This window comes from Sinocyclocheilus rhinocerous, unplaced genomic scaffold (genome assembly GCF_001515625.1).
Source record: "Sinocyclocheilus rhinocerous isolate Xijiao unplaced genomic scaffold, SAMN03320098_v1.1 scaffold2026, whole genome shotgun sequence".
Classification (NCBI taxonomy): Eukaryota; Metazoa; Chordata; class Actinopteri; order Cypriniformes; family Cyprinidae; genus Sinocyclocheilus; species Sinocyclocheilus rhinocerous.
The window spans coordinates 271,412-299,047 of NW_015624871.1; the positions used below are offsets into that span (position 1 = coordinate 271,412).

The 27,636-nt window shown below is 37.6% G+C and overlaps 3 protein-coding genes across 10 annotated transcripts in view; all 3 read right to left on the bottom strand.

Annotated features, from left to right (window-relative positions):
* Positions 1-335: 335 nt before the first annotated feature.
* LOC107746912 (mitochondrial import inner membrane translocase subunit Tim10-like) lies at positions 336-2,567 on the bottom strand. Its single transcript, XM_016561259.1, has 2 exons — positions 2,331-2,567; positions 336-962 (listed from the first exon to the last, which is right to left on the bottom strand). The coding sequence occupies exons 1-2, from the start codon at positions 2,399-2,401 to the stop codon at positions 767-769; spliced, it is 267 nt and encodes an 88-aa protein (XP_016416745.1). The 5' UTR covers positions 2,402-2,567; the 3' UTR covers positions 336-766.
* Positions 2,568-3,099: 532 nt separating this feature from the next.
* Positions 3,100-11,833, bottom strand: LOC107746583 (uncharacterized). Of its 3 annotated transcripts, none has more exons than XM_016560848.1 (6): positions 11,788-11,833; positions 11,242-11,362; positions 9,814-10,649; positions 6,430-6,877; positions 3,693-5,873; positions 3,100-3,600 (listed from the first exon to the last, which is right to left on the bottom strand). In XM_016560848.1, exons 2-6 carry the CDS (start codon positions 11,342-11,344, stop codon positions 3,281-3,283), a joined length of 3,888 nt encoding a protein of 1,295 aa, XP_016416334.1. In that variant the 5' UTR covers positions 11,345-11,362; positions 11,788-11,833; the 3' UTR covers positions 3,100-3,280. The 3 variants fall into 3 exon arrangements, with proteins under 3 accessions (XP_016416334.1, XP_016416344.1, XP_016416351.1); XM_016560858.1 differs by lacking the exon at positions 11,788-11,833 and adding an exon at positions 11,459-11,549; XM_016560865.1 differs by lacking the exon at positions 11,788-11,833 and adding an exon at positions 11,459-11,549 and having other exon boundaries at positions 11,242-11,380.
* A 1,167-nt stretch (positions 11,834-13,000) lies between these two features.
* The window catches only part of LOC107746596 (catenin delta-1-like), a 46,077-nt gene continuing 31,441 nt past the window's right edge, over positions 13,001-27,636 (bottom strand). For 4 of the 6 annotated variants that reach the window (XM_016560918.1, XM_016560879.1, XM_016560912.1 and 1 more), the window contains 19 exons: positions 27,493-27,564; positions 26,542-26,667; positions 26,156-26,439; positions 25,799-26,074; positions 25,211-25,466; positions 24,444-24,666; positions 23,114-23,306; positions 22,293-22,410; positions 21,582-21,735; positions 21,157-21,174; positions 19,545-19,610; positions 19,307-19,434; positions 18,242-18,392; positions 17,906-18,101; positions 17,608-17,798; positions 17,425-17,472; positions 16,698-16,780; positions 16,061-16,161; positions 13,001-15,179 (listed from right to left, as the gene is read on the bottom strand). In XM_016560918.1, coding sequence (XP_016416404.1) covers positions 16,102-16,161; positions 16,698-16,780; positions 17,425-17,472; positions 17,608-17,798; positions 17,906-18,101; positions 18,242-18,392; positions 19,307-19,434; positions 19,545-19,610; positions 21,157-21,174; positions 21,582-21,735; positions 22,293-22,410; positions 23,114-23,306; positions 24,444-24,666; positions 25,211-25,466; positions 25,799-26,074; positions 26,156-26,439; positions 26,542-26,661 — 2,565 coding nt within the window. In that variant the 5' untranslated portion in view covers positions 26,662-26,667; positions 27,493-27,564 and the 3' untranslated portion in view covers positions 13,001-15,179; positions 16,061-16,101. The remainder of the gene's footprint in view (positions 15,180-16,060; positions 16,162-16,697; positions 16,781-17,424; positions 17,473-17,607; positions 17,799-17,905; positions 18,102-18,241; positions 18,393-19,306; positions 19,435-19,544; positions 19,611-21,156; positions 21,175-21,581; positions 21,736-22,292; positions 22,411-23,113; positions 23,307-24,443; positions 24,667-25,210; positions 25,467-25,798; positions 26,075-26,155; positions 26,440-26,541; positions 26,668-27,492; positions 27,565-27,636) is intronic. The other 2 variants (XM_016560896.1, XM_016560905.1) reach the window with 2 other exon arrangements.

Below are 27,636 nucleotides of genomic sequence, written 5' to 3' on the forward strand. Positions count from 1 at the left end.
CAGCTGCTTTCCATACAGTGTCAGTTTATAGTGGCCTCCAAAACCGATCAAGAAAGTCTCATTGAAAACGGAGGATCTGTTACATAAGTGGTTCTTAAAGATGATGAATTTAGAGACACTTCTCCCTGGAAAGAATTTTAGCATACTGACAGTCCATCAGTTGCTGTTAACATGCTGTCAGCACATTAAAATAGTATTTAAGTAACTGAGACTCTAAATTAATCCTCTTTAAACATAATAAATAAATGAAAACATTCTCAACTGTCAGGTAATTTCTAGAGCATGCTGTTTTTGGCTAATTTTAAATAAAGAGTCGTAAGTGAAACAGAATGGTAAACATTTTAATTCTACTGAGCAATAAAGGTACATTTTGTAAAATGACTCGGAGAATATCAGAAATTACAATGATCAGTGTCAACATAAAAAAAAAAACTATTTCACAAGGACATCATTTCACAATGCTTCACAAATCTCCCTACACGGACAACGCTTTATTTCTGTGATGTTAATAATGTTCATGCCAACAAACTATCAACAACTCGTAGGGTAAAATATATCCCACCTCCTTCCAAAAGTCTGGATTATTTAGTGGCATGTCTAACAGTGAATCAATATTTGTCGCAATATTGTTCTTATTCATGTTATATAATTTATATCCATGGCCACGCTGCCTGATTTCCCCGTTTGTCCAAAGTCCAAAGTGCCCATTCCTCCCCCAAACCCCATTCAAAGGCCTTCAGCCCCACCCTTAGAGTCCGTCTCAGGTCTATCCAGTGCCCGCGGTGGCCTTCCTCATCACCTCCTCATCCTGAACAGAGAGCTCAGTGAGTTTCCGACCAAGTCTCTCATGCAAGTCCAAGTATTTGGAAACACAGCGGTCCAGACACACAGCTTCCCCCTTTGAAAGTTCTGCCTCCTTGTAATGAGGCGGAACACATTTCCTGTGACATGCATTGGTCATGCTGCATGAGGGAAAAAACAAAAACACAGGACAGATGAGATGGTACACATTTGGTTATGTAATGTATAATCTCAATGAAACAATGTTCACCTTTACGACTGAGTGAAGTACCTATACTTTTCATTAACTCGTCCCATTATTTTGTAGAGACTACAAGGTTTGTAACAATTAATTGATAAAAATCGATAATAATCGCGAAGGACAATAATCGAGAATGAATATGATTGACTAATTGCATTCACGGAAACAGCCAGGCACGTCATTTTACTGTAGCGAATAATAACACATTTGTATGGACAAAACTCAAATGAAATATAGAAGAGGACATAGAATGAGCTCCTTTACGTCTGTAATAAATCTGACTAAAATATATATTTTGCTATATTAAATGTACGTTTAAAATGCTACATGTAACACAAGTAATTGTATTTGTTAGAGTAGTAACTGTAAAGGGAATATTGTAATGGGGTATAAATATAATTACTATGTACAGATGAGTGATTGTACCTCTTACCAGTTAACGTGCTTTTTTTTTTCATTTAGTGAATATAACTTTAAAATAGTACACAAACATTTTTTTCAAAGAATGTAATGTTTCCCTTTTTTATATACAAATAATGAATAAACTACATAGATTTATTCACTACATTTGCCGTCATAGCCTTCAATTTGTAGGATGTGGGATAGCATTTATAGCGAATACGCACAAAATAATGGCAAAATCTGCTAATTACAAAAACTCTCACTCACTATGAAAATGTATTTATGCTTATCTCAAGGGCACAGGCTAACGGTTTGGATATTTTTATATACTCATACGTTTGACATCCTGCCATTTATGCAGGCAAAAATATTGGTCTGTCTGCTCTGACGGGCCAGAAAAAGTAAAGACGATTCGAGCTGGTCGATGATTTCTAAACTGTACGAGTGCATACAGCTTGAAGTTCATACTAGTAACGTACCCTTACTGATATACCAGATGATACAAAAATAGTTAATATGAACGGAAGAAGACTGTGAACCTGCTTAATAACTGAATGCATTTAACTGTCGATAGCAGTACTAATGACACTGCTGCAGGTTACATAGTACAGGCTAACAGCAAAAAGCAAGTTTTATCGTGTTCTACATAATCTAAGTATGCGATACTGAGCAAGGCCTGGTGTCTAGATCTAATAATAAAATTACAAAACGTATAGCCATCTATATCCACTGTAGTACAACATTGCATCTACAATATACTATTCAACAGTTGTGTAACCTACTAACGTTACACAAGTCCATATATTTCGTATGTCATATACCGAGAACGTAACTAATCTGAAATCATGCTGTTACACATATAAAAAGACCACCGTAGGCTTCATACCGGTTATACATGTCAGCCATCATTTCAACCTCCAGCTCCGCGGCGAGCTGCTGCGCTTTCATAGGGTCCATTCCTGCAAATAACCTTTCGGGTTACCCTCACTAAAAACCCACCGGGCAGAGCGTGGGTCCCGTTCAACAAAGAACTCTGACAGCCTGCTTAACCTTCAGAGCGCGCGCTTGACCGGCGGAAATACCCACGTGGATCCTCCCATCCATCCAGCGTTGAAATTGGTACTTCCGCTGACAATAAAGTTTTCTATTCAAAAACAATGCCGTTTGCCTCTGCTTGTGTTTTGTTTTTATTTATCGTTTTTTTTTCTTTATTTTAATTACATTTTATTTAGCTATTAGCATGATTCTCGCATTCCAATTGTGATTACTGGGGGGAAAAAATATAAATGTGTATTGAAACCACGCTCTCAAAAAGCAATTTCTAACTGATAGAATGTGTAGTAGCTATGCTACTAGAAAAAAAACTATATTTGGTACCACCTTTTTATTTATTTTTAAATTTCTTAATATTTCTAGGGAATTTAATATTTTGGGAATATAGGTAACCTTGGGAAACTTATATTATTTTATGTTGTACGTTTTATTTTACACATACACTATATAAGATACACACTCAAACTGACCAAAATAATTATACCAAATAGGTATCGTAATGTACATTAAATAAAGCACACATAGAAAAGTGTAATATGAACTTATATCAATGTATTTTTATTTACATAATTTTAATATATAACTTTAAGCATGTATGAGACAATCACAAATAAATTGAATGAATTGATAGGCTAATTCACATAAGTAAGATCAAATTGACAAAAAAAAGAGAGAATTCTTCTCACCATTTGATATATTAAACCTTTGGTTAAGAACTTGGCTCAAACATCTGCTATTGGCTTCAAAATGCTAAACATGTATTCTTAACATGAACATAAAAAATCATTCTGTCTCTTCTCCAGTGACATCTACCTCCTCCTCTTCAGTGGCATCCAACTCATCCTCTTGGTCCATTAGACCCTCAGTAGGCAGTGTGACAACCTGTCTGGCTGCCAAAAGCCCTAATGGATCTTCTACAGACTCCTCTACAACATCTACTTCAATATCTTCTTCATCTAAGTGGCAGTCATCTCCTGATTCTGAATTGGACATCACCATTAAGATATCTTCACTGCACACTTTGGGGCTGTGAAGGGATACTTCAGTCTGGACAGAAGGAGCATCTCTGCCTATTATTTCCTGTGTGTTTCTAAGTTTCAGAGCTATGAGGACAAAAGAGAAATAAGGAATATGGATTATTAATAACAGAATGTACAAAAATGTTGAATTATAATTCTAAGTTTAGCCATTTTACCTCTGTTTGATGCATCATCTGCAGTCTTAGCACTTGCAATGTGTCCTTTACTCAATTCATCTTCCTCCAGAAGGGTCCGTCCATCAATCATCTCAACACTGTATTGGTCCCCCTCCACATCAATTTCATCATCATCCAATCCATTGGTGGTTTCCCCACACCCATCATCTGAAGCAAGCAAAGCATTTTCCTCTACAAATTCATTTGCCCTCCGAAATTCAGTTTCTTCTCCTTCCATAGTTTCTTCAATCATCTGAACCTCTTTGCTCCCACCTGAATCTTCCTCTTTCTCTAAACAGTCGGCCACCCAGCTATCCTCCTGGGTGTTAACACCATGTGCTGCCTGAACGTCTTTGTCCATGTCTGATGTCAACTCAAATGAACACTCATTAGAAACTGTAGCTTCAGAGTTTTGTTCATCTGGTGTACTATCAGGATTCATACAGAAATTCCTTTCTATTCCCTCGATCACTGTCAGTTCGTTAGAAGAAACAACACAGTCTTTCTTTGTAGGTGACATTGCATGATCAGCACCATCAATATCATCAGCCGGCATCATAATTTCCTTCATTATATCCTCCTCAGCTGTTAACGGGACAGAAATCTCAGTCGTTTGGTCCTGAATGTCTTTTCCCATCTCATTTTGGGAATCACTATTCTGTAACACAGTGGCTGTAACCTCAGTTGCCGTTTTTCCATCTTTAACCGAATATTTGAAGTTTTCTGGCATGTCTCCACATGACAACGGTGACCCTACTTGGTTGTCAGATACCTCCATATCTTCCTTCTCGTTTTTCAGCATAGAAGTCTCTGCTTTTTTCTTACCACAAATGCCCTTTTCGATCAGTTCACTGCTATTCATCACTAATTTACTATTCTCATCTTCACTTTTCCCTCCTCGGAATTTTTGAAGGCGAAAAGACGTGTCTCGCAAACTTGATGTTAGCTGCTGATCAATATTCGGAGAACTCCTACAAGCGAGGCTTTCAACAGTTGGAAGAGTCTGATGGAAAATTTGATCAAGGATACTTGGTCCCTTCGCCTGAACAGCATATTTTAAGCGAGAATTTGGGGTTGTCTGTGCCAAATTGCTGTTAACATCTGCTTCTTCCATTTCTGTTGAGTCTTTCTCCTGCTGTGTATTTGGTTCTTGCTTATTACCCTGTTCAATCTCACTGTCCGTCATAGTTTTTTTCACTTCACAATCATCTTGTCCTGAAGTGGGCAATTTCTCTGCATTGTTGCACAAGTATTTTTGGGGATCTACGGAAGTATTTTTGGATCCTGGGGGTCTGCCACGACCACATTTCACAATACCCGTGTCTTTTGGTTTAGGTAAAACATCTTCATATTTTTTATTGGCGGTATGAGGCATTTTCTTACTGAGAGGTGAAGAAATGTCTCTTTTTCTCTTCACACCTGCAGCTACTTTTCTGTTTGCATTGATAATTCGGGTACTCACTCGGCGTGCATTAGAAGTCGATGGCTTAACGTTTTCACTGTGGGGTTGAACTTGATCCTGATTCTCTAGGTTTTGACACTCTGTATCCCCATTCACTTTTGACTTGTGAGTTGCAATCCTCCGTCTTCTCGGCCTTCTCTGCTTTGGGTGCTCACTAGCATCCTTCACATCATGCTGAATGGTGTTTGAACTACTCCCACTCATTAAATCATCTTGTAAAAAGGAAGTCTTCAATTCTTGATTTTCTGAAAGGTCAGAGCACGATCGATTTTGGCAGGCGATGAGGTCAGGCTGTGGATGTGGGTAGGAGGAATCAATCATCGAGCTTAGAGGGAAGTCCAATTTCAGTGGTGACTCAGAAAGCCACAAGGGAAGGTTTTGCATTTCTAGGTCCTGCCTGTGTGATATTTCTTGTGTAGGAACATCACTGTCTCCCTTATCTGGTTCAAGGGGGGAAAGGCATCGTAGTAGTTTGAAATCTGGCCCGTCATCCAGTATGCTGGTCATACCAAGGCTTGGCATTTGACCTGCTGCAGGAGAAGGGTAAGCTAGGGCGGCTGTGGCTTTTGGGGTTAAAAACAAATCTTCTACCAGTGAAGGAGTGGAGTTTCTTGCCACAGTTGCCAGATTCTTATCATTGTTCAAGTTGTCCTGTCCAGGTGACTGAGTCAGGACCTCAAATGTATTGGATCTTGACCGATTTTGAAAGCCTGAGTGATCTAAAAGAAAAACAAGGAGTAAAGTGCTCAATGACAAAATATTATTATTATTATTATTAAGGAGTAAAGTGCTAATTTCTCTACTAAATCAACCCAGAAACATGCAAATCAAACAAAATAATCATAAAAACAGGAAATAATATCATAGAGAATATAATATCATATTTATGAATTATAAACCATGATGACAGGTTTTTTTTTAAACCTTTTAAAGTATTAAATGTTTATATTTAATAGTTACACCACATGACATTTCATTCAATTTAAACTTTTAACTATAAACCTGACCCAAGACTAAGACAAGCATATCACATGCTGTTTGGGTTAAGCAAGCATGTGAAGAATAATTTCAATTAAACAATGACAAAGAGCAAAGTAAGAAGAGATGCAATTTGTGGGTCAAAGAGGGAGCTGAGAATTTTGGATGTTTGGTAAATGTACTAAGTGCTATACTAAAAACATGACAAAGACAGCTGGGAGCACTGCAACATAAAGAATGTACACTTGCATAGTGTAAAGCACCACAAACCCAAAACATGTCAAGATGATGCTTTACCTTTATCTCTTTGTCCTGGTGACACAACTGGTACTGCCGTTTTGCTAACATCAGATTCCTTCATCTCTGGCTCGCAGCTTTGCACATAAAGACAAGCACCTTGAGCCGATGCCTCAGCAGCCCTCTGCTGACCTTTTGAATCTTGAAGAAGACCTAGCTGGTCTTGCTCATCCAGATTTCTGTCTATTGGCATCAATGGCAGGATGTTTAAACCCATCAACATATCGTCCAACATCTTTGCAATATGTTCATCAGATTCATCTGCTTGGGGAGGGCTTGAAGATAATTTTGGTATATCCAAAGGGGAAGAGACAGAAATGTGGTGTGGGGTATGAAGACATTTATCTGAAGAGGCATGCGTGGAAGAATTAGACGGTGAAATAGTCAGGTCTGTCGGTGGGGTGAGAGTTCCAAGACTTTGACCAGAAAGTACACTAGGTGGGCAGCTCTTTAGTCAGATAAAAAGTAAAAATAAAATTATGAAATGAACACAAATGAAATTTTGCTATAGAAATATATATACCGTAACATATTTAGCCAAATTTGTTTGCTCATATAAATGCAGTTACATGTAGTTTGTATTATATATACAGTATAATTACAATCAAAAATATTCAACTCCTCAGAGACTGTAATTTACAAATGTAAGTGTTTTAAAATGGCATCTATGACAGTTTAGTGGCATATTAAAAGTGATAATGTCACTAATAATGTCAATATATAATGTAATATTTCTGAGTTATATGATTTTTTTTTGTACTACAGATGTGTCATAATTATTCAACCCCTATTCGACATCGTTGTTTTTAAGTCACTTATTTCTATGGTAGGGTGCAAAACAGCTCTCACAAAAGTTATAGTGAAGAAATTGTTTTATTACATTATAAAGTCTATAGCCCTATTCGCACGGGATTAGTATTACCTGGTGACCTCTAGTCATTTCTAATAATTGTAAATAAATTTGGCGGGGTCGTATATAATTTTTTCAAGGTTTTTGTTTCCTGTGCGCCTTTTTATCCATCTTTCGTGAAGAATGGAGGCTGCATTGGAGTGTTTTGATAGTATTTTGGCTGCTGGGTCATATTGCTATACAGGGGTGGTTCTAGGACTTCATCCACAGGAGGGCTGAGCCCTCAGACAGACCACTAGATACAAATTACCTAAATTAATTGAAGTAAATATACACAAATATCCATTAAAGCTACAGAAGTTACTTAATTAAGAGCAGCGAGTGATTCTCTCTTTTTCTTTTATTGTTTGATTAACATTATTAACATAAGAAATGCACGGGTCCGTTATATTAATGCACATCCGATATTTTCTTAACTATTTACGTTCACTTAAGACGTAACCAACTGTTTTTACGTCGATACTCGTCAATTGACAGCCATTCAGACATAATTTTGTACGAATTTGCTCAAGACATGAAAAAGAACTAAGTTTGGTATTTGCTTGATGTCTGAGAGAAGGCTTTCTGTGTGTGCACGCTTCAGGTGTGTGCGCGCACAGAGACGATCTATGACAGCGCGCGAGTACCACATTGAGATCTCTTTCGTGCCGTCTTGTGCTTGAATAGCTTAAAATATTTAAACTGACAAGCCTTCAAACACACGAGAATGATAAACGTAGAGGAAGCAGCACTGGCCCGATCGTTCAGATAGTCACACGAAATTCAGATGTGTGTGAATTTCACACACATCTGGGGGGGGGTGTAATTTCTAAATCACACGAGGTCCCCAGATAGGGCTTTAGGGTATGTTTACACGACACTCATTACAACTCAAAATGAAAAAAAACTTTTTATGCATTTTGGCCGTTCTTTTACATGACAACCGCCCCTGTCGCTATACACCATACAACTATACAATTTGCAGAAAGAGAAATCTGAAAACCATCAGAAGAGCGAAAACAAAAAGAATGATTAGATGGAGATAGATGACATAGCAGCATGCAGTAAGAAACATTCATATCTGGGAGTTAAGTCTGTAAATTCGAGTGAAATCACAGGCTTCGCTTATCCCATGCGAATGCGCCACACGAAACTCAGATGTGGGGGGGTCATTTCTAAATCACACGAGGTCCCCAGATAATACTAATCCCCTGCGAATAGGGCTTATGGCTACAAGATTTCCAAGTCACTAAAAGTTCCAAGAGACAGAGCTGGCAACCTTATTCATAAGTTTAAAATGTGTTATATCAGAAAACATTTGAGGGCGTTGAAGAAAAAGCATAATACCATCAAAGGGAATAAAATACTTGATCAGAGCAACTAAGAAAAACACTTGATTTACTGCCAAAGAATTGCAAGATGATCTGATGAAAGGAGGGAATAACATTTCAATGCAGAGTATAAGACAGACACCAAACATGCATGACCTTCATGTTGGGACATCTTTCTGAACACCACTCTTGATCAAGAAGAAGAAAAAAAGGCTGACTTGAATATGCTAAAATTTATTGGATCAAGAAGAAGAAAAAAGGCTGACTTGAATATGCTAAAAAACATTATTTGGATAAACCTGTGAAGTTTTGGAAGAACTGTAATGAAGTGATGTGACCAAACAGAAAGATTTATGTCTAGTGCAAAAAAGACAAAGCTTATGAGCAGAAGAACACCATCTCCATGGTCAAAATTGGAGGTGGACAGGTCTTGTTATGGGGGTGATTTGCTGTTAAAGGAAGTGGAAATCTTGACTGTATGAAGGACATCATGGATTCTTTGAAGTATCAGGCCATTTTGGCAAAGATTGTGATACCTTTGGGTGCAGAGACTGAAGCTGATGATCATTGGACTTTCCAGCAGGACAATCATTACGAAGTATACATGGTTCAGGGATCAGTTGTAGAATGTTGAGTGGCCTGTTCAGTCTTCAGATTTAAATCTCATTTTGTGGAATTTGAAGAAAGATTATCAGTGATCTAAAAGCTTTTTCAAGCAAGGAATGGGGCACTTAGGGGCAGCGTTTATTGGAGGTTATAAAAAGTAAAAAGACTTTCTGCAAAATTAAGTGTTGGGGGTTGACTAATTTTGTACATGAATGTTTAGAGCCAATCAATGTGATTTTTTTCATTAACTTTACATTCTCAATCACTCAAATGTGTATTAATAAATGTTCTTGGATGCCTTGGTTGAACTGTTTTCACAAATTTTTGTTCACGGCAGCAGAATGTTTTACAGGTCGTGGCGGTTGAATCATTTTGATTGCAACTGTGTGCGTTTTGTGTGTGTATAAACATATATATGAAAACATTAGTGCAGCCTAACATTATTGTGGAAACCATGATGTGTTATTTTTTTTTTTTCAGGATGTGTATATATTTCAAATATATAAACTATGCTTTAATTGTCTAAATTGTGTTATAAATTTAAAGATAAATCCGTACCTGAGATCGAAGTCCACGCTCTTTCACTTCTTTTAGCTGCTTCTCGCTCTCACCTTGAACGGAAACGAAGAGGTTGCTTTCCCAGCAAGCTCCGCTCCTCCTCAGTTTTATCTTTAATTTAAGCTGGTCCAATTTGGCCTCCTTTTGTTCAGCAGTAGCACTTTTTTGTCTGTTATCTGCCTCTAAAAGTTTCCGGAAGTTTTTGCCTGAAATGTTTATTTGTTGCCGAGTTAATTTTTTTAATTGGCTTTCTCTCTTTGCCATTTCCCACCTCTTCTTAGGCTTTGTTTTATGATGATTTGATAGGGATACTTCTGTCACGACAGCGTGGGAAGGAACAGTGGCATTACTGGTGCAATTAAAACCTCTAGTTGGACTAGCTTCATCAAATAACGACAATGATGGCAAATCAGACTCCAACAAGCCACAAGGTTGCACTGAACGTACTGGATGAGCACTGCTCTGTATCTTTAATGGCTCAGACACGATTTCACCTTCCTGACTATTCGCATCTTCCGTCTGTACACCAATCTTTCTCCAACATCTTCCAACATCCGCAACTCCTCTTTCCACACACACTCTCTTTTTTTCCAAAAGGTTTTTAAGACCAAGTCTGAAGGCAGCAGCCATTACTTCCTCATATTCGCTCTGACTCTTGATCTCCATTTCCCCCGTATACAGGAACGTAACTAGCTTTAGTAAGACACGAGATCCTACAGCCTCAAGGTTCAGAAGCCTGTTCTGCCCTGCATGTGGAGCAGGGGAAGTGGAAAGGACTCTAGAGAGGACGGGGCTTAGAGCAGCTAACACACAACTGTGAGCTGGAACACAGACACCTGAAGAGTTGAAAAGATTTTAAATGATAGTAAAAGCATAGGAAAAATGGTCAATTACCACATTACTGGCAAAGGTTGTCTATTGATTCTCAGATGTAAAATAACAGTAAACAAACCAAATGATTCTTTCCCCCTCACAAGTGGCTCTTTTTTCGATTCTTAAAATGTCAAATTTAAAACAATTTTAAATTACACAAATGGCCAAGCAAACAAATCAACTGCCAAAAGAGAAAAACACAAATCAAACCAAATTAAGCTAAATATTATTGGAAGTATTTTTATTATTAATGTTGTATCATGAGCCTTCAAAAACTGCTAAAAAATTGTTTGAAAAAAATAAAATAAATCAAAGGTGTGCTGAATAATAAAAATGAGTTAAAGTCCAGAAAATTCATTTACAGCATTACACATTTTTCATTTCTATGATTTATGTCTATGGTTACCAACTGTTGTACAACTTGGAAATCATAGCAATGACATCAGGGTCTTTCTTTATATGCTTTGTTTACAAGGTGCAAGTGATAAAGTTTACAGCTTTTCCCAATGACACAGACCAAGAGCTGGCTATCTGCAACACAAGATGATCTCTTACCGTCTGTCTGTATTAGTGTGTCGCAGAAGATGCTTCCCTGCTGCTGCTTCTGAAGTTCACCAAGCAGGAATAATGCAAAGTCAGGATGCTGATACTGCCACATTCTGGTAGCAACTTCAGACTAAAACACATTTAGAAACTTCAAAACCAACGTTAAAACTGTTAACGATCCAGAAATAACAGCTTTCTTCAATTTTGCAAGATAAGATTTACTTACTTTGTGTTATCGATTCAGATACAACGGTTGATATGAATAGTTATTATTTTTTTTGTATTAAATTTATGTAAATATTTACAGAAGACAGATGAATGTCTGAGGATCAGGCAATTTTGATCTCAATTCAACGTCTTTATGTTGTTCGGTATTAAATGGCAAAGAAACGCAAGTTCAGCCATACTCTCAATCAAGGTCCACTTAGCCTGATATCGCGAGTATTATTATTACTGCAAACCCGTCGCGTTTTCAAACGCTAAGTGCACGTGGTTCATCAAAACTTGCTAAAATACCCATATTATAATCCAAAATACACAAATAATTTTACATACTCAACACAGGTGATCTGTCGGACACGTGAGCCACTGCATTACAAATCTCATGTCAACCGACTCTCTCTCTCTAGCTCTACTCATCAGCAGCTTCAAACAAAGTGAGATTTTCAGTGACACGAATCTTTTGAATCAGTTCACCAAAAAGATTCATTCACTGATTTGTTCGGTGGCCCTGTCTGCACGTTACACCAGTAGGTGGCGCCATGTGTGAACATCTTGAAGGAGTCTTAAAAACACGAGCACTTTTTTCGTATCTGTTCTCGCCTTCTTGTGCTGAAGTCTGGCAAAGGAAGGATATGGTCATAATATTATTGTATAACATAATATTAATAAATACACAACTGCATTTATTGTTTTGAAAAATCTCTCCTAAGTACAGAACCTAGAGAAACTAGTGCAATGTTTACGCTGTAAAAATTAGCGTTTATTTTAATGGTTCTGAGCATGACTTAAAATAAGCATTATAAGTTAAAACAACTAAAACCCAACATATTTTAACCGAACTTTAATTCACCGCCTCAAAAGCCGTTTTTTTTTCGTTTTGAAAAAAATTGAGGTAGCCTAATAAAAAAAAAATTGTATCATGTAATTAATAAAAATCTTACAACTATGGGCATTTTTATAATACATTTACATTGTCTAGTTACGCCAAACTCACCAAAATATTTCATCAAATAGTAATTGATTTATTTTATTTTTATTAACTTTTATCCTTTTCCAGTAAATGACTGGAAGACTCATGTAAATGCATTGGTAAAAAATGATGGGTTCCTTGAAAAACATTCAGCTCTTGAAACTTGTAGAATTTACAGCATATTGCAGTTAATTTTCAGAATATTTGAATATTGCTGTGGACAGTGGGTGGCCTTAGAGTAGGCTGAGAACCACTGGTTTAGTTGTTTACAAGTAATTTAAGATGACAACTAGCAGTTTATAATTTTTTTCATTCAACTTAACATGTTAAGTTTCCACTGTCTCAACTAGTTTTGACTCTTTTTTTATTTTGAGAAATACTGTTAAGTTGAATCAATTCAATAATATCATGTGCATCAACTATATTTCCCAGTAAGCAGCTAAACTTCATAAGGTGTTGAAATAGATTTATCAAATATGTCAATAAACTGACATTCTTAAAGTGAAGAAATGTAAACAAATGTATTCAATGTGCTAAAAACACCATGTGAATCACACAAAAACTCACTGTGAGAACCTTGGAAAAAAAATCATTCTTTTATTTAAAAAAAACAAAACAATAACAGTATTGCTAAGTTAACATCTTCAATCCATGAGAGAAAAGGTGCAATGTTTAAGACCAAAGGTAAAGTGTTGAAATACAGGAATTATGAATCAAGATCCACATGTTAGTGTTGCAGAAACATGTCAACTGACAGCACATGACACAAAGAATTTTTCCTTTTGTCTTTAATTAAAAGATATAAACCGTGAATGCATTTATTTAAAAAATAAAACTGATTGCATATGCATTCACCCACAACATCCCAGAAAAACAAAATCAGCCCCAATCATAAAATATAGAAAAGAAAGAGCAACAGGACAAAAACCAAGAAGAAAAAAAATAATTAAAATTAACAAATATTCTCTGGTATATATAGTTAAATGTGCTTTTATTTTACCTATCTTATTTTCTCATCAAGCAAGAATCAATATCTGGCTAAATCCTGCCTGAAAGAGATGCAATTTTTTGTAATTAAAAGATTCATTTATTTGCCTCCAACATCGAACAATTGATTGATTCCTCAAACTTGTGAACAGCCTCCTGTATCAGGACTCGGACTTCTGGCTCACATCCATTTAGTCAACAGCCAACCTTTCCTTTACTCACTGTAGTGTCGCGAAGGATTAGATTGTGGATTGGCAGACAGGGAATTAAAAAGGCATTGGGGGAAAAAAAAATCGTAAAAAAAAAAAGAAATCCATTGACCCCTAGTGCTAGTTTCCATTCAGTAAATATCTACAACAGACTTACTGTGCATTTTGAATATGCAGTCTAAGAAACAAGCACTGTACTTATGGATCTCAAAGAAAAAAAAACAAAATGCATATACATCCTCAAATGTACACTCGTTCACTCTTTAAACAGACAGGCACTGAAACCAAGAGGCAGAAGGGTGGTCGAACGTCCCTGTTCACCGCTTATCACGAACACACACTCACACGACGCGTTGAGCAAGCGAGGCACTCCAAGTATGCAGAGTGGATCTGTGAGACGGTCATATTTACACATTCATTTATATTCAGACAAAAATGAAAATGCACAAACTGGGTCCACCAGCAGGGCAAATTCACAAAGTACTGAAAAGTAGGAGCCCTGATCTAAGACCAGAGCTACAATTTGTCTCAAAGTTAATAGCTTTTTTTTTAATCCTCTCTTCTGTGGCTATTTTCTTGTATTTATTAAGAATGAAGGGCAAGTTACTTTTGAGTTTCCACAAAGAAACTAACTGTTGTCAGTGACAATTTCAAATACCAAAACAAAGGGAGGAAAATATTTTTTTTTTTGCAAAACCGCTCTCCCACAATGGAATGCTTTGCAAATTTGACAACGTAAGGAGTCCCAAAGAACAAAACTATACTCACCTACCACTAGAGAACTTTCTTGAATGCTACTGGTTTAAAAAAAAAAAAAAAATCTCCCAATCAAATATCCCTCTGCCTCTTTTCTAATGCTTCAACGCTTTCACAACAAACCCTTCCTAGAGACTGAACACTCCACGAGACTATCCAAAAAACCACAGATGGATAACTAAAGGGGAATTGGTGGTCGTCTAGTGCTTTTAGAAAACAATGACCAAAAAAAATAAACAAAAAGGCATCATGCCCATTGCAATGCACCAACGAGACATAAAACTTACTGAGAAAGTCTATATACATTATTTTCTGCAGGCCACATATGACTGATGCAATTTGGCATTACATTTTTTCAATGTGAACCACAAAGCAGGATGAAGCAAAATAATCAAAATACCAACGCCATACTATACTAGTGTTCTAATAGATGCATAAGCCAAAAAAAAAAGAAAAAAGAAATGATTTATAAAGCTCGATAAGCTGGGGATGTGACTAAATAGAGTTTGTAGTCCCTAGTGTTTCCATTATTTGACATAAAAAACAGTGGCATGAACCAAGATCGAGAAAGGAATTAATTGGGTCCATTTTAAGTAGTGGCTGTTTGCAATCACATTGATCTCAATGAGAGCAGGAGAGTGACAACATGAGAATGTTGAAAACTACTGAAGGGTCGTTGCAATTAGTGGCTATGGTCCCATAAGTGATGAGAACTGATCAGAGGCTCAGCAGGGACAGTAGGCAGGAGGAGGAAACTCACGGCGGGGGGTGCACACGACGGGTGATGCACACGATCAGTTTTTCTGTGGACAGAAATAGGATGAGACGTGAAGGTCGAGCGTGGTACTCTCTTACATTAGGTTTACTAATAACAAAGGAAAACGAATCAGTAAGGTGTCAGTTGCGATGGGAATTTGTGCGCATTACACAAAAATCACATCACCCATTTTATATGGCAAAGTGATGACGGATACAACCGCTAAAAACATCAGTCATGTGACCAAAGAGGACACATGAGAGGAAGAGATCAGTGTTGGGGAGAAACTAACTGAAAAGTGGCAGTGCTACTAATGGCACATTGAATGAGCGGTTTTCTGAATGAATATAATATTGACTTTTTCAGTCATTTGTTTTTGACTGTTCAATTTAAAGCTATCATCCTATTTGGCATCCTTGTTTTTGCACAAGATAAAAAGAGCTCTAATGAAAAATCTAATACAAGAAAACATTTAAAAATAATAATAATTTGAGTCCATTTTATATTGTCTTTTTGTTTTGTTTTTTTACTTCAGTTGTTCACTGTAAATTTGTTACAATTTAAAGCAGATTAATAGCAAATGAAAAAGCTGATAAATTCAGCTTTAAATTCAAACAAATTAAATGTATTTTAATTTTTACAATTAAAGCCGTCATCCTACATGACATCATTGTTTTTGCACCTGATAAATATGGCTCTAATTGTACAAATTTAAAGAAACGGTGAAAAATAAATTATAATTTGAGTACAAATTTAAAGAAGCTTCCCCAACACTGGACGAGATTTACAAAAATTAGTAAAACCATTTCCACTTAAGTACAGAATAGCAAAATACTGTTAATGAGGGTTAGAACCACAAATACACTGAGAGGCACACATACACTTAAATATACACATGAAGGCCATGCAGAAGGTGGACACACATACCATGCGTGCTCATGCACTGAGTGGGGGGGAGGGGGAGTGGCCTAACCATCATAAGAGTCCAACAGAGGCAAAGAGCCCCGCCTCTCCCCATACATTCCTCCCTGAGAGTCAAAGAGAAAGAGAGATTGACAGAGGATAAAAGAAAGGGAAAGGCATCCAAGAAGAGGTGAGTGATAATAGAAGGAGAGGGGAATGTGAGAGAGTTAGTTGAGGTGAGAACCCTTCTTAGTATTATTAGTGAAATTACAGAAGGTTAATAACAAGTTTCAGGTTGTGCAGTGTGTAGGTTTCAGGATGTCTAGTGTGCTGAAATGCTTGTGAAGGAAGTTTAGTGAGAACAAGTTGTATGTTGTGTGTAACTGCACAGGAGTGGATGTTCCCTTGCAGGTTTGTGTTACCTGAGGTGCCTCTCTGTCAGAGCGATCCAGAGTGTCGTCTAAAGTGTTTCTCCGTCCTCTCTGGTCTAGCGTAGAGTAAGCGTGAAATTACAGAAGGTTAATAAGTTTCAGGTTGTGTAGTGTGTAGGTTTCAGGATGTCTAGTGTGCTGAAATGCTTGTGAAGGAAGTTTAGTGAGAACAAGTTGTATGTTGTGTGTAACTGCACAGGAGTGGATGTTCCCTTGCAGGTTTGTGTTACCTGAGGTGCCTCTCTGTCAGAGCGATCCAGAGTGTCGTCTAAAGTGTTTCTCCGTCCTCTCTGGTCTAGCGTAGAGTAAGCGTCTGCCACCACAGATAAAAAGCATTTGTCACTGATCTCACACACATAGTTGGGGGAATACTTTTTTGTTTTCTCAAGAAAGTGATACTTTAATTCAGCAAAGATCAAAAGTGACCATTTAACACTATAAATGTCTTTATTTATTTTTTCATATAATTCTTGTGCTTTTGAATTTTATACATTAATCCCAAGAAAAAATAAGCCAGCATATTAGAATGAATTCTGAAGGATCATGTGACACTGAAGACAGGAGTAATGATGCAGAAAATTCAGCTTTGCCATCTCAGGAATAAATATATTAAAATAGAAAATGGTTATTTTAAATTGTACGATATTTCACGATATTACTGTTTTTACTGCATTTTTGATCAAATAAATGCATCCTTGGTGAGCATAATAGACTTTAAAGACATTAAAAAAAATTTCCCAACCCCAATCTTGATGCACATGATATTTATTACATTTTACACTTTATATGTAACATTTTATAATCCATTTAATTTTAAAGTGCACACTGAAGCAAAAAGATACAAATTAAAATAAGAATTGCGAAAACTAAACAAACCACAGGAAAATGTGGTTAAAAGTTCATTTTAGTCCTTGTGTATAAGCATTAAAGTTTGAGAATAAAGTATGTGTTTTATACCTGGTCCCATGTCATTAAGAGGAATCATGTCTCTGTCCTGTTTGCCCCCTAACAAAGAGACCCAAACAAAGTCAGATCACAGAAACACTGAGATGTATGCTGCATGTCCATACAGCCGATAAACACCTGTTTGTTGCGTGAACACACTAAAGAGCATTCAGCGGGAATGTGTTGTGTTCTTACCCCTGTCTATTAGCGGCAGGGTGCTGTCCTCGTATCCCCCATTGCTCCGGGTGTTGTTAGGAGGGTTAAGGTTCACCATGAAGTCTGTTTTCTTCCAGCCGTCTTTCTCCAGTGTGCGGCGGAGCTCCTTGAAGCCCCAAACGATCTGCAGCACCAGCCCAGCACCACGCGCCTCCCGATCTGAACGGTTGCTATAAGGGGAAAATACAGATGATTGTCATTCACAGTTAAAATACTTTTTCCTCTTCCAGGTTCCTCCAATGTGACTGGCTAATTATTAAAAATCACTTAAACATACCTGTCTTTGTTGATGAGCACCAGTCTCTCGATGCCCTGGGAGCTGCGCAGGGTTTTGGCCGCATCCACGCTGGAGCCGACCACCTCCACCATTGTGCTGAGAACAGACACCACCGTCTCCTCTGAGAGCGCGCGCACTGGCTGACTCTGACCACCGCCGGGCAGATTGGCCACCAAGTTAGGCACTGCATGCTTCCCTACACAGAGAGAGGCAGAGTAAAATACACTGGGATTCATTCATTGGGACTGTACACATATGGCTAATTTAATGTGAATAACACTGAATGGACATAAATACGAAGGCTGACAAACAAACAAGTATCATTTGCTCACATACCTAGCAGCTCACGGTTACGAGCGTCAATGGCCAGGTTTCTCAGAGCTCCCGACATGGCTCTGACCACACGGTCGTTCCCATGAGACAACAGCTCCGTCATCATCGGCAGGCCATGCTCCTGTCTCACCATTGCTCTGATGTACCGCCCATACTGGAAAGATAAGGAGTAAGTAGTAAAATGATGAAACTGTAAGATTTTACCTCCTGATGAACCTAATCAAACAAATATTAACTAAGGAATACATCATGATAGACTGGAGCTGCTCGATTATTTAATAAAAAAATAAAATGACAATAAATCAATTAATTTGGTTGGTATTGCGATCACAATTATTTAACTCCGTGACTTTGGAAACATCACACATTTATTCATCTTTTTAACACAGGATTTCTTTGAACTTTAAATACAACTGAACTGAAAAACCATAAAAAATAAAACAAAAAATAAATTACCGTACACACACACACACACATATACGTACATATATATATATATATATATAGTTTTATTTTGATTGATTTGTTTCCATAAATTTTGAAAGCCAAAATTGTTATTGAAACTAAATTTCAGGTAATTGCCCAGCCCTATGGATCATAGAATTTATTCAAACTGATCACCTGGGTGTGTATATTCAAGATTAAATCAATACCCTTGGAATGTGTCAGCCAATCAGAATCAAGAATTAAATATGGCTTATATACTGCAAAAGAGGTTAAATTATACTTTCAATTTACTTTTCCCCTGATGTCCACTTATGAAGTTCAAGTTTTTTTGTGGCAAAATATTGGTTTCATTAAAATGTAAAAAAAAGTTCAGAAGTTTTGAATGTATCATTTTTGTAGCTCAATTTCCATAAAACCTTGTTTTTTTGTTTGTTTTTGGACTGGAAAATTAATTTTGAGATCTGAGAGTTGGAGTAGGTTATCAGAGTAAATCAAGCTTTTATGTAAATGAACAATTTGACCCCTTTAATGTTGAATGAGTCTAATACGCTCTGGACTGCAATAGCAATATTTTAACTACACACAAAAATGCTGAAAGTTTCAGAACGACTGGGTACTCACAGTCCAACGGCCTGCACACAGGTTCTGCACAGCCCCCGCGGCGGCTTCAAGAACCGACAGGTTCTTGCTCTCTTTCAGGAGAGAAGTGTACACACGCACAACCTCTGGCTGGAACAGCAATTCATAACCTACAAAACACAAATCACTACATTGTATTTAATCTAGTATTTAACTACAATACGAGGCAAAGTGAAACTATCAGTGTAAGTATTCAGAACCATCAAAACTGTCATTGTACCTTTGGCTGGTGTGCTTCTCTTTGGTATGTCAATCGTATCTGAAGTTCCATCATCCTCTTTTTTTCCTGAACAAAGCAGACAGCATGAGCAACAAGTAAAATAGAGATAAAGTGACACACAAATCTTATCTGCTGTTTAATGGTAGTGATGTAATTTGTGACAATTTAGAAGCATAATTCTGAAAACCTCTTCTCCAAAGATTTAAAATGGGGATTTTCTTTAGACAAAGCCTTTTCTTTCAGACACCGTTAGAGGCTACATTTATGGGAGAGACCCCATGTGATTTAATGACGGATGACTTAAAGCCCCAGTATACATCAAGAGAAATCAAAGAACAAACACGTGTGACGTAATTTCGAACTAAATCAGGCCAAAACGAACACCTTCGAACTTCCACTTGGTGCGTGGCGATTACGCAACAGATAGGTGTGCTCTGGGGCTCCACCTTCTTTAAGTATTCTTAAAGGTTCTCAAGGTTAGACATAAGAGAGTAAAAAAAATGAACATACTTAAGAGCTTCTTGTAGTAGAAACTGTCATTTTAACTGAAAGAGACACTGACACGGTTTTTTGCTATATAAATAAATGAATTACAGAGCTGGTGCAAACATTTCCATTTCACTATGATCATATGCTTTTATTAACTAATGTCATTTTTTTTGTGGGTTTTTGTCATTGAGAGGAAACAGTGCAGCATTTATTTACATATTAATCTAAATGTTCACTAACAGTATACCACTTCAAAGTTATTACAAACGGCTTTTTAAGTCGTAAACAACAAAAACAAAAAAAGAACTTTGACTCCGGTATATTGGAGCCTTTAAAACGGGCTTTTCACAGTAGTATACGACATTATAGAGTGGTGACAAAGTGCAAGTTAAAAAATAAAAAATAAAATCAGACAGTAATCTTTTAATAAATCTATATGATTGAAGATTAACAGTGAAGGTTTGTAAAGAATGGATCGATCAGAAATGCTGTGTTGTGGCACCCTCTGGTGGTTACTAGTGAAATGTTTTAAATGCCGAAAGCATTTTTAAAGGCCACAGTGACACAATAATAATACTAAAAAAAATTGTATGTAAAAGACTACTGAAAAGATTTTTGGGAGGAATCTCATCCCTCATTTCCCAGTTTTCTAAGAACAGACAGCTAATTTGTATATTTGTGGTAAAAGCCCTTTGACCATGATAGCCTGGATGCTTACTAGGGCAGCATACTAGGCTTTAAAACTGAGCCATAGAGTTTAGTGTCCAGCGACATAATCTGATACTAGTTAATGATTCCTCATCGATTTCCTTCAGATCAATAAAAACCTTATTTGTGTGACTGGTCCCCTTAAAATGCTTTCTTATGTTACAAAAGTAGTGCAGCTCATAAAACGAATGTGAAATAGGATAAGACAGACATTATTTTCCCCTAAAACATTATTTGAGTTTCCCATTTCAGATCCATTTTCTGTACTTTGACCTATAACAGGTTTAATAATGGGTTACAATGAGGTGAAAAAAAAAAATGTAAGTGATTCCCATGAAAGCAAAGCAAAGCCTTTACTTTATAAAAAAAAAAAAAGGAAAGAAAAGAAAAACAATAAAAAGAGAGAAAAGCTTACCTTTGGAAAACCACTCGTCTGTTACAGGATAAAAAGATGTACGGATTGAAGGAAGAGACAGATACAGAAGAAAATGAGAGGAAAGGACTGTTTTGGCATAAAAAAAAAAATGATTGCAATAGTGCCCCAGCCACCCAACAATTATTCAGCAACAAACCCACAAAGCACACACTCGTGTGAAAATCATGCACGTTGCATCTCCTTCTTGTGTAAACAAACTTGATCTGGCACATATCAAACTTACAAGCTTAACAGACTTCGAAGTGTGTATTATGATTAAGACAAGGAATAGACACGGCATCTTAGTGGTTTACACAACACGGAGATTATGCACTGGAATGTAAAGATAGCAAGTTAACTTATTTGAATTAGTTACGGCCCACAGCCAGTGCCTGTGTTTTTCTTTAAATCAATAAGGCACGCACCTTTGCCCTTTCGGGAGCTGAAGCAGCCGCCCTTTTGGGAAGGGGCGGGGCCCTGATTGACGGGAGTCGTCTCCTGATAGCGCTCACAGCCTGGTATCTCCCGATGGACCTGATAGGACAGATTCCTCAGCAGACACACGCTGTTCTCAATCAGCTGCACACAGACATAATAAACATGATTAAATAATAGACAGTGTACAAGAATGAAAGACAACAACTACCAATTCCAAATACCAAATTTTTTTTTTTATCGCTGATAAAAGAGCGGAGGCTGATCCTACTAACTAAAGAGTAATATCCAGAATTTACAGATTCCAATTGCACTTTATAATTCCAAATCTTTAACGATGCAGTGTCATTTGAGCACAACTAGCAGCACAAATCTGAAAGAATCAGTGCAAACCCTTCAACAGTAATGACACCATTAATTTTAGTTAGTTATTTTTCCATTTTAAAAAACAACAAAAAAATTGTCTAACGTCCAAAAAGTGGAACTAGCATTAAAAAATACCCATTACCCAAGCCTAAGTATAACAGTGCATTCAAATATGACAAAATATTCAATATGCAATAATAAAAATGACCAACAATGCTTTCTTCCCCCTTTGCTCTTCCCTAAAACACTGTACTCCTGTGCTTCCCCTTCATAAAAGAGCAGTGTGAATGAACGTGCAGTTTTCAAAACCCCAATGGTGAAAGTTCAGATGTTACCTTGTTGTCCACATCTTTACAGTTGATCTGTGACTGAACGATGTACATGAGAGAGTCGACCAGTCCAGAGCACTCCCTCAGCTTCCTCCTGGCCTCGCTCCGCTCCGAGCTCACATTCCTGAGAGCGAAACGTCATGCAACTAATTAGGACACAGCCTGTTTAATGTTTAGTAATGTTTGGCATGCACAGAAAGTTATAGCTTCAGGTCATCACCTAAAACATATTTAGCAAGTGTATACAGATGGCATCTGAAAAGCTGTGGATGAGAAAGTAAGGGTTAAAAAGACACACCGTTAGCTCTACTTAAATGTAATCACGGTGTAAAACCATTCCTCCGACTGAACCGTGTGCTTTCTAAAAGCCTAATAGGCGAGTGGGAGAAGTGAGGGACACTCTCAAAGAGAAGCACTCAAGGGAAATAAGTGGATTCAAAAGATCACATTTCTCTCTTTTGTCCAAACTCTGTCCTGGTTCTTTCACAGCCTCTGAGGTTCTTGCTTGCAAACACAATTCAGAGCATTTCCTTTGCACTTCCTTCCTTTCTTCCATATAAAATGCAGTTTCCTCACACACACACAAACTTTCTTGACAGGAATTCTTTAGCAGCACTGAGGCACACCCCTCCTCCCTTTAACGTCTTTCATTAATCTGAATCATAAAACTGTCCCTTCTCAACACATGCTAATCCGTTCCTCCGCCCATCTCTCTGTGTTCCTCTGGCTTAACTGCTTTTGATTCTCAGCCTGAAAAATGTATACCTTGAATTCACTGTAAAGCACTTTGGATAAAAGCATCTGCCAAATGCATTAATGTAACGTACCTTAAGCAGCCGGTGGTGTTAGTGAGGGCTGTCTCCCACTCCAAGTGTCTGGGTTTGCAGCTCTCCTCTCCCCCTTCGTTCCCCCGCTCCCAGCCCGAGTGAGGAACCATCACCTCATCAGACAGGGCATGCAGCGCGTGGTCCACGATCTCCATCTTTACAGAGTCGTGAGATGAGAGGTTCCACAGCGTGCCTGAGAGAGGATGAGCCATCAGTTACTACCAGATGTAAACTCATTTTTCATGTTTTTGAAATGTCACTTATGCTCAACAAGTTTGCATTCATTTGATAAAAAAAAGAAAGAAAAAAAAGTAAAAACATTAATATTGTGAATTATTACAAATAAAAAAAAACTCTTTTATTTGAATATATTTTAAAATGTAATTTATTCATGTGATTGCAAAGCTGAATTTTCAGCAGCCATTACTCAAGTCTTCAGTGTCACATGATCCTTCAGAAATCATTCTAATATGCTGAATTGTTGTTCAAGAAATATTTCTTATTATCAATGTTGAAAACAGTTGTGCTGCTTTATATTTTTATGAAAACTGAGATACATTTTTTTCAGCATTCAATTGCTGGTCTAAAGAACAGCAATTATTTAAAATAGAAACTTTTGTAACCTTATAAATGTCTTTACCATCACTTTTGATCAATTTAATGCATCATCGCTCAATAATTAATTAGTAGTATAAATATATGTACAACATTTATTTTAGTAATTTTCTGACTGGTGGGTGGGCTGATGGAACTAGTCCTGTATAAATAGGCTGGTTTTGCATGTTTAAAGTGAACTCTACTAAGAGGCATATACTGTGCAAACTGTTTATCAGCTAAAAATGGGAATCAGTTCTGAAAAACTGTTTCCCAACTGTTTTTACATTCAAATATGCTTGAAAATGTTGAATATACAATATTAAAAATAACCAAGAAAATTGGAAATTCACCCCATTTTCTAAATGCATATTAATGACCAGTTTATCATTTTGTTAAAATTTTGAGCTTGTAATTTTTAAATCAAAAGGTAAGTGAAATGACAAGACTTCTCTCTGGTGACGTATGGCAGATTTTCCAGTCATTTAGTCCGCTTAAACGCTGCCCCTTTCTTACAACTGACCGCAAGATCGCATTCAGATCTGCCTCCATCCAATCAACAACCGATGTATAAAACCAAGTTCCTGCCGTACATTTTTCCTTTTTTGATGATCTGCTTCACTGATGTATGTCACAACATGGAAGAAAAGATCTGCCGCTATTTCTGTTACACTGTGACTTTAATAGCATAAAAATAACTTCATAATCTTGATTTCCAGCGATAAACACTGCGTACCTGTTATGGAGTCGGTAAGGTCCTGATCTCTCGTCTTCCTCAGTAGCCGCACCAGCGCGGGAATTCCGTCACAGTTCTTGATGGCTATCTTGTTATCTGGATCTCGTCCGTATGAGATGTTCTTGAGCGCTCCGCATGCAGCATAATGAACCTCCTTCTTTGGGTTATCCAGCATGGACACGAGGGCAGGGATCCCCTTCAGTCGTCTTACTTCTGACTTCACCTGCAAAGACAGAGAGGAAAAACTGAGTGCATAGAATCTGCATATTATACCATGTCATTTGAGTGACTTCTCAATCCTCGCCAAAAGCCGGTACTAAGTGATGAAACCACAGGCAATCAGTTTGGGTTGATTGCGTTTTTAAAATAATACTTTTAATCGGCAAAGACAGACTACCAAAAAGACAGTAAGACATTTTTTTTAAAAATAACTTTGTTTATTAAAGTTTGTTTACAAAAATGTTAAGCAGCACAACCATTTTCAACTTCTTTATCATCACCAAATCAGCATATTAGAACGATTTCTGAAGGATCATGTGACACTGAAAACTGGAGTAATGACTGCTGAAAATTCAGCTTCGCTTTATAGGAATAATTTTTTTTTTTTTTATATTTTAAAAGAGAAAACAGTTTTGTAAGATTTCACAATACTGCTGTTTTTTTATTAAAAACCTACTGACCCCAAACCTTTGAACAGTATTTTATTTGATGTTTAATATACTGCTATGTGGGCGGGAATACCCAGCATAATGTACGTGCATACTAACCTTATCATTCTTAAAAGTGAGATGTTGCAAGTATGCTGCAGCATTGCTTTTGACAGGGTCCAGGCGGTAGTTGAGCATAGCGATGACTTCAGGAAGTTCCGGTTGCCTCCATGATGCGGGGGCGGGGCCTTTACGAAGAGTGCTGTCCAATGATGCCATGCTGCCTCTCTCTCCCTGAGCCAACGGAGCACCTCCTCCCCAATAATACATATCGCCAGCACCACTCATATCACCATCCAGTGTGCCCTCATATGACCTACACAAAACATACAGCAGTTCAAACTGACCGATTTTTTACCGCTGCCTTCTGTGGAATGCAAAAGACTATATTTTTAAAGAAAGTTGGTAGCCAGACCATTACAGTTCCAATTAGCGTTCCATAGCATGGATCAAAAAAGTACTATGGGATCTGAAATAGTTTGTTTACCAACATTTAAAAAAAATATGTTTTTTGTTTCACAGAAGACAGACAGACATACAGGTTTGGAACAACATGAAGGTGAGTAAATGTAATTTTTGGGTGGACTATTCCTTTAATACATTTCCCAATCAAAATGATTTTCTTACCGTATAACAGAATACACTTACCCTGTCCGGCGTGGAGGTGGGGCATGGTGTGCATGTGCTAAACGGGGCATTGTGCTGTAATGCATGGGTGGTCCCATGCCATAATCGGGTTCGTCGTATCCCAGGCTCCTCTGATCATCCTCCAAGCCGTATGGCTCTGGTACAAAGCGCTGCATGCCAGAGATCTCCATAGCACTGCCCATACGTCCTACCTGGGGCTGGGCTGCATACGGGTCCAACTGCGGCCGGCTGTGGGTGCGATAGGCGGAGTCCAGCGTGCGATAGCCATCCACAGGCCTAAAGAAAAAGAATCGGGTAAATTAATTAGTACATCTACAATGCTTGATCTCATCCAATGCAAACGCAACAGGCACAGACCTGTAGCGGTCATCCATTCGTGTCCCTCGGTTGAGGCTGGCGTAGACTTCAGAAGGAGGGCCGCTGCGGTAATCATCATAGCCACCTGGTGGTCCATAGTGATAGTTACGGGGGACAGTAGTGGTGGGGTAGTCCATGGGGCCACCCGGTGGCCTGTACACACGGTCCATTGGGGTATTATAACTGGGTATCCCAGTGACTGAACCTGTGCCATCCAGGGAAAGCGTGTCGGAGACTGAGGGAATGACTGTTCGTGTGGTGGTCATCTTTGTGACCTTCTTTACCTGATAAGAGGAAGCGCCATCATTTATCTTTCCAAAGACAAGTGGTCATACTTGACAAAATGTGGCAAGTTAAATTAGACTGCATATCTACAGCAAACTTACTGTAGTCTCAGTGCGACGTGTGGTTCCATCATCACTGGTTTCAACTGAAATAATTGGCATCGACTCATGGGGGTCCTCCTCGACTGTGACCGACTCAACAATATGACCAGGGTCCAACATCCTGTACTGTAGCACAGACACACATATAAAGAACAATAGTGAACATTAAAGCTGCAAGCAGCGATGAACGGGCCCTCGCACCCGGGCTCACCGCCAGGGGGTGGCTTTAGTAAAACAGCGTATCCAATAGGGTCCTCACACCATCGGTGCTCGGGCCCTAATAAGCCAAGAACAGGAAGTGTGTCCACAAACACCATCTGGAGCATTCGTAGGTGCACGTTAATGACGACACAATAACAAGCTAGTGCAGAAAGAAAAAAATATGCGCAGGAGTATCACACAGGGTTCAACAGTAAGGACAGCCTGAGACCAGTGCTGTGTCAATGCTCCATCTTTTTCAAAGCATAAAAACAGATGAACAATGTATAAATTCAAATACTTACTTATTCAATGTACATTATACCTTTTTTCCTGAATAAAATGTTTACAAAAAAACGTAAATGTGTTTTTTCCTAAAACACAAAAATAACTATAATAATAATAATAATAATAATAATAATGTGACCATGGACCACAAAACCAGTCATAAGGGTCAATTTTTCGAAATTGAGATTTATACATAATCTGAAAGCGAAATAAATAAGCTTTCCATTGATGTATGGTTTGTTAGGATAGGACGATATATAATTATAATGACAATAATCTTAATAATCTTTGTGATATTATTAGTAGTAGTAGTAATATTATCAAAATAATAATTGTATTATTATTTAATAATTTTGATTTTAAAATTCATTATAATTTCATTATTATTATTATTATTATTATTATTCTAGTTGCACAACTGTAACATGTAAAGAAAATTATCCATTGCGGACACACCATACTAACCTGAGTCCCGTTTATGTATCCCTCGCTTAATTTGAGCCGTTCTAACTCTGCATCACCAGTGACACGGCCGTTCTAAAGACATGGAGAGAGAAAAAAAAAATCACAACAAATCAAAAAAAAAAAAAAAAACGCCAAAAAAAAAAA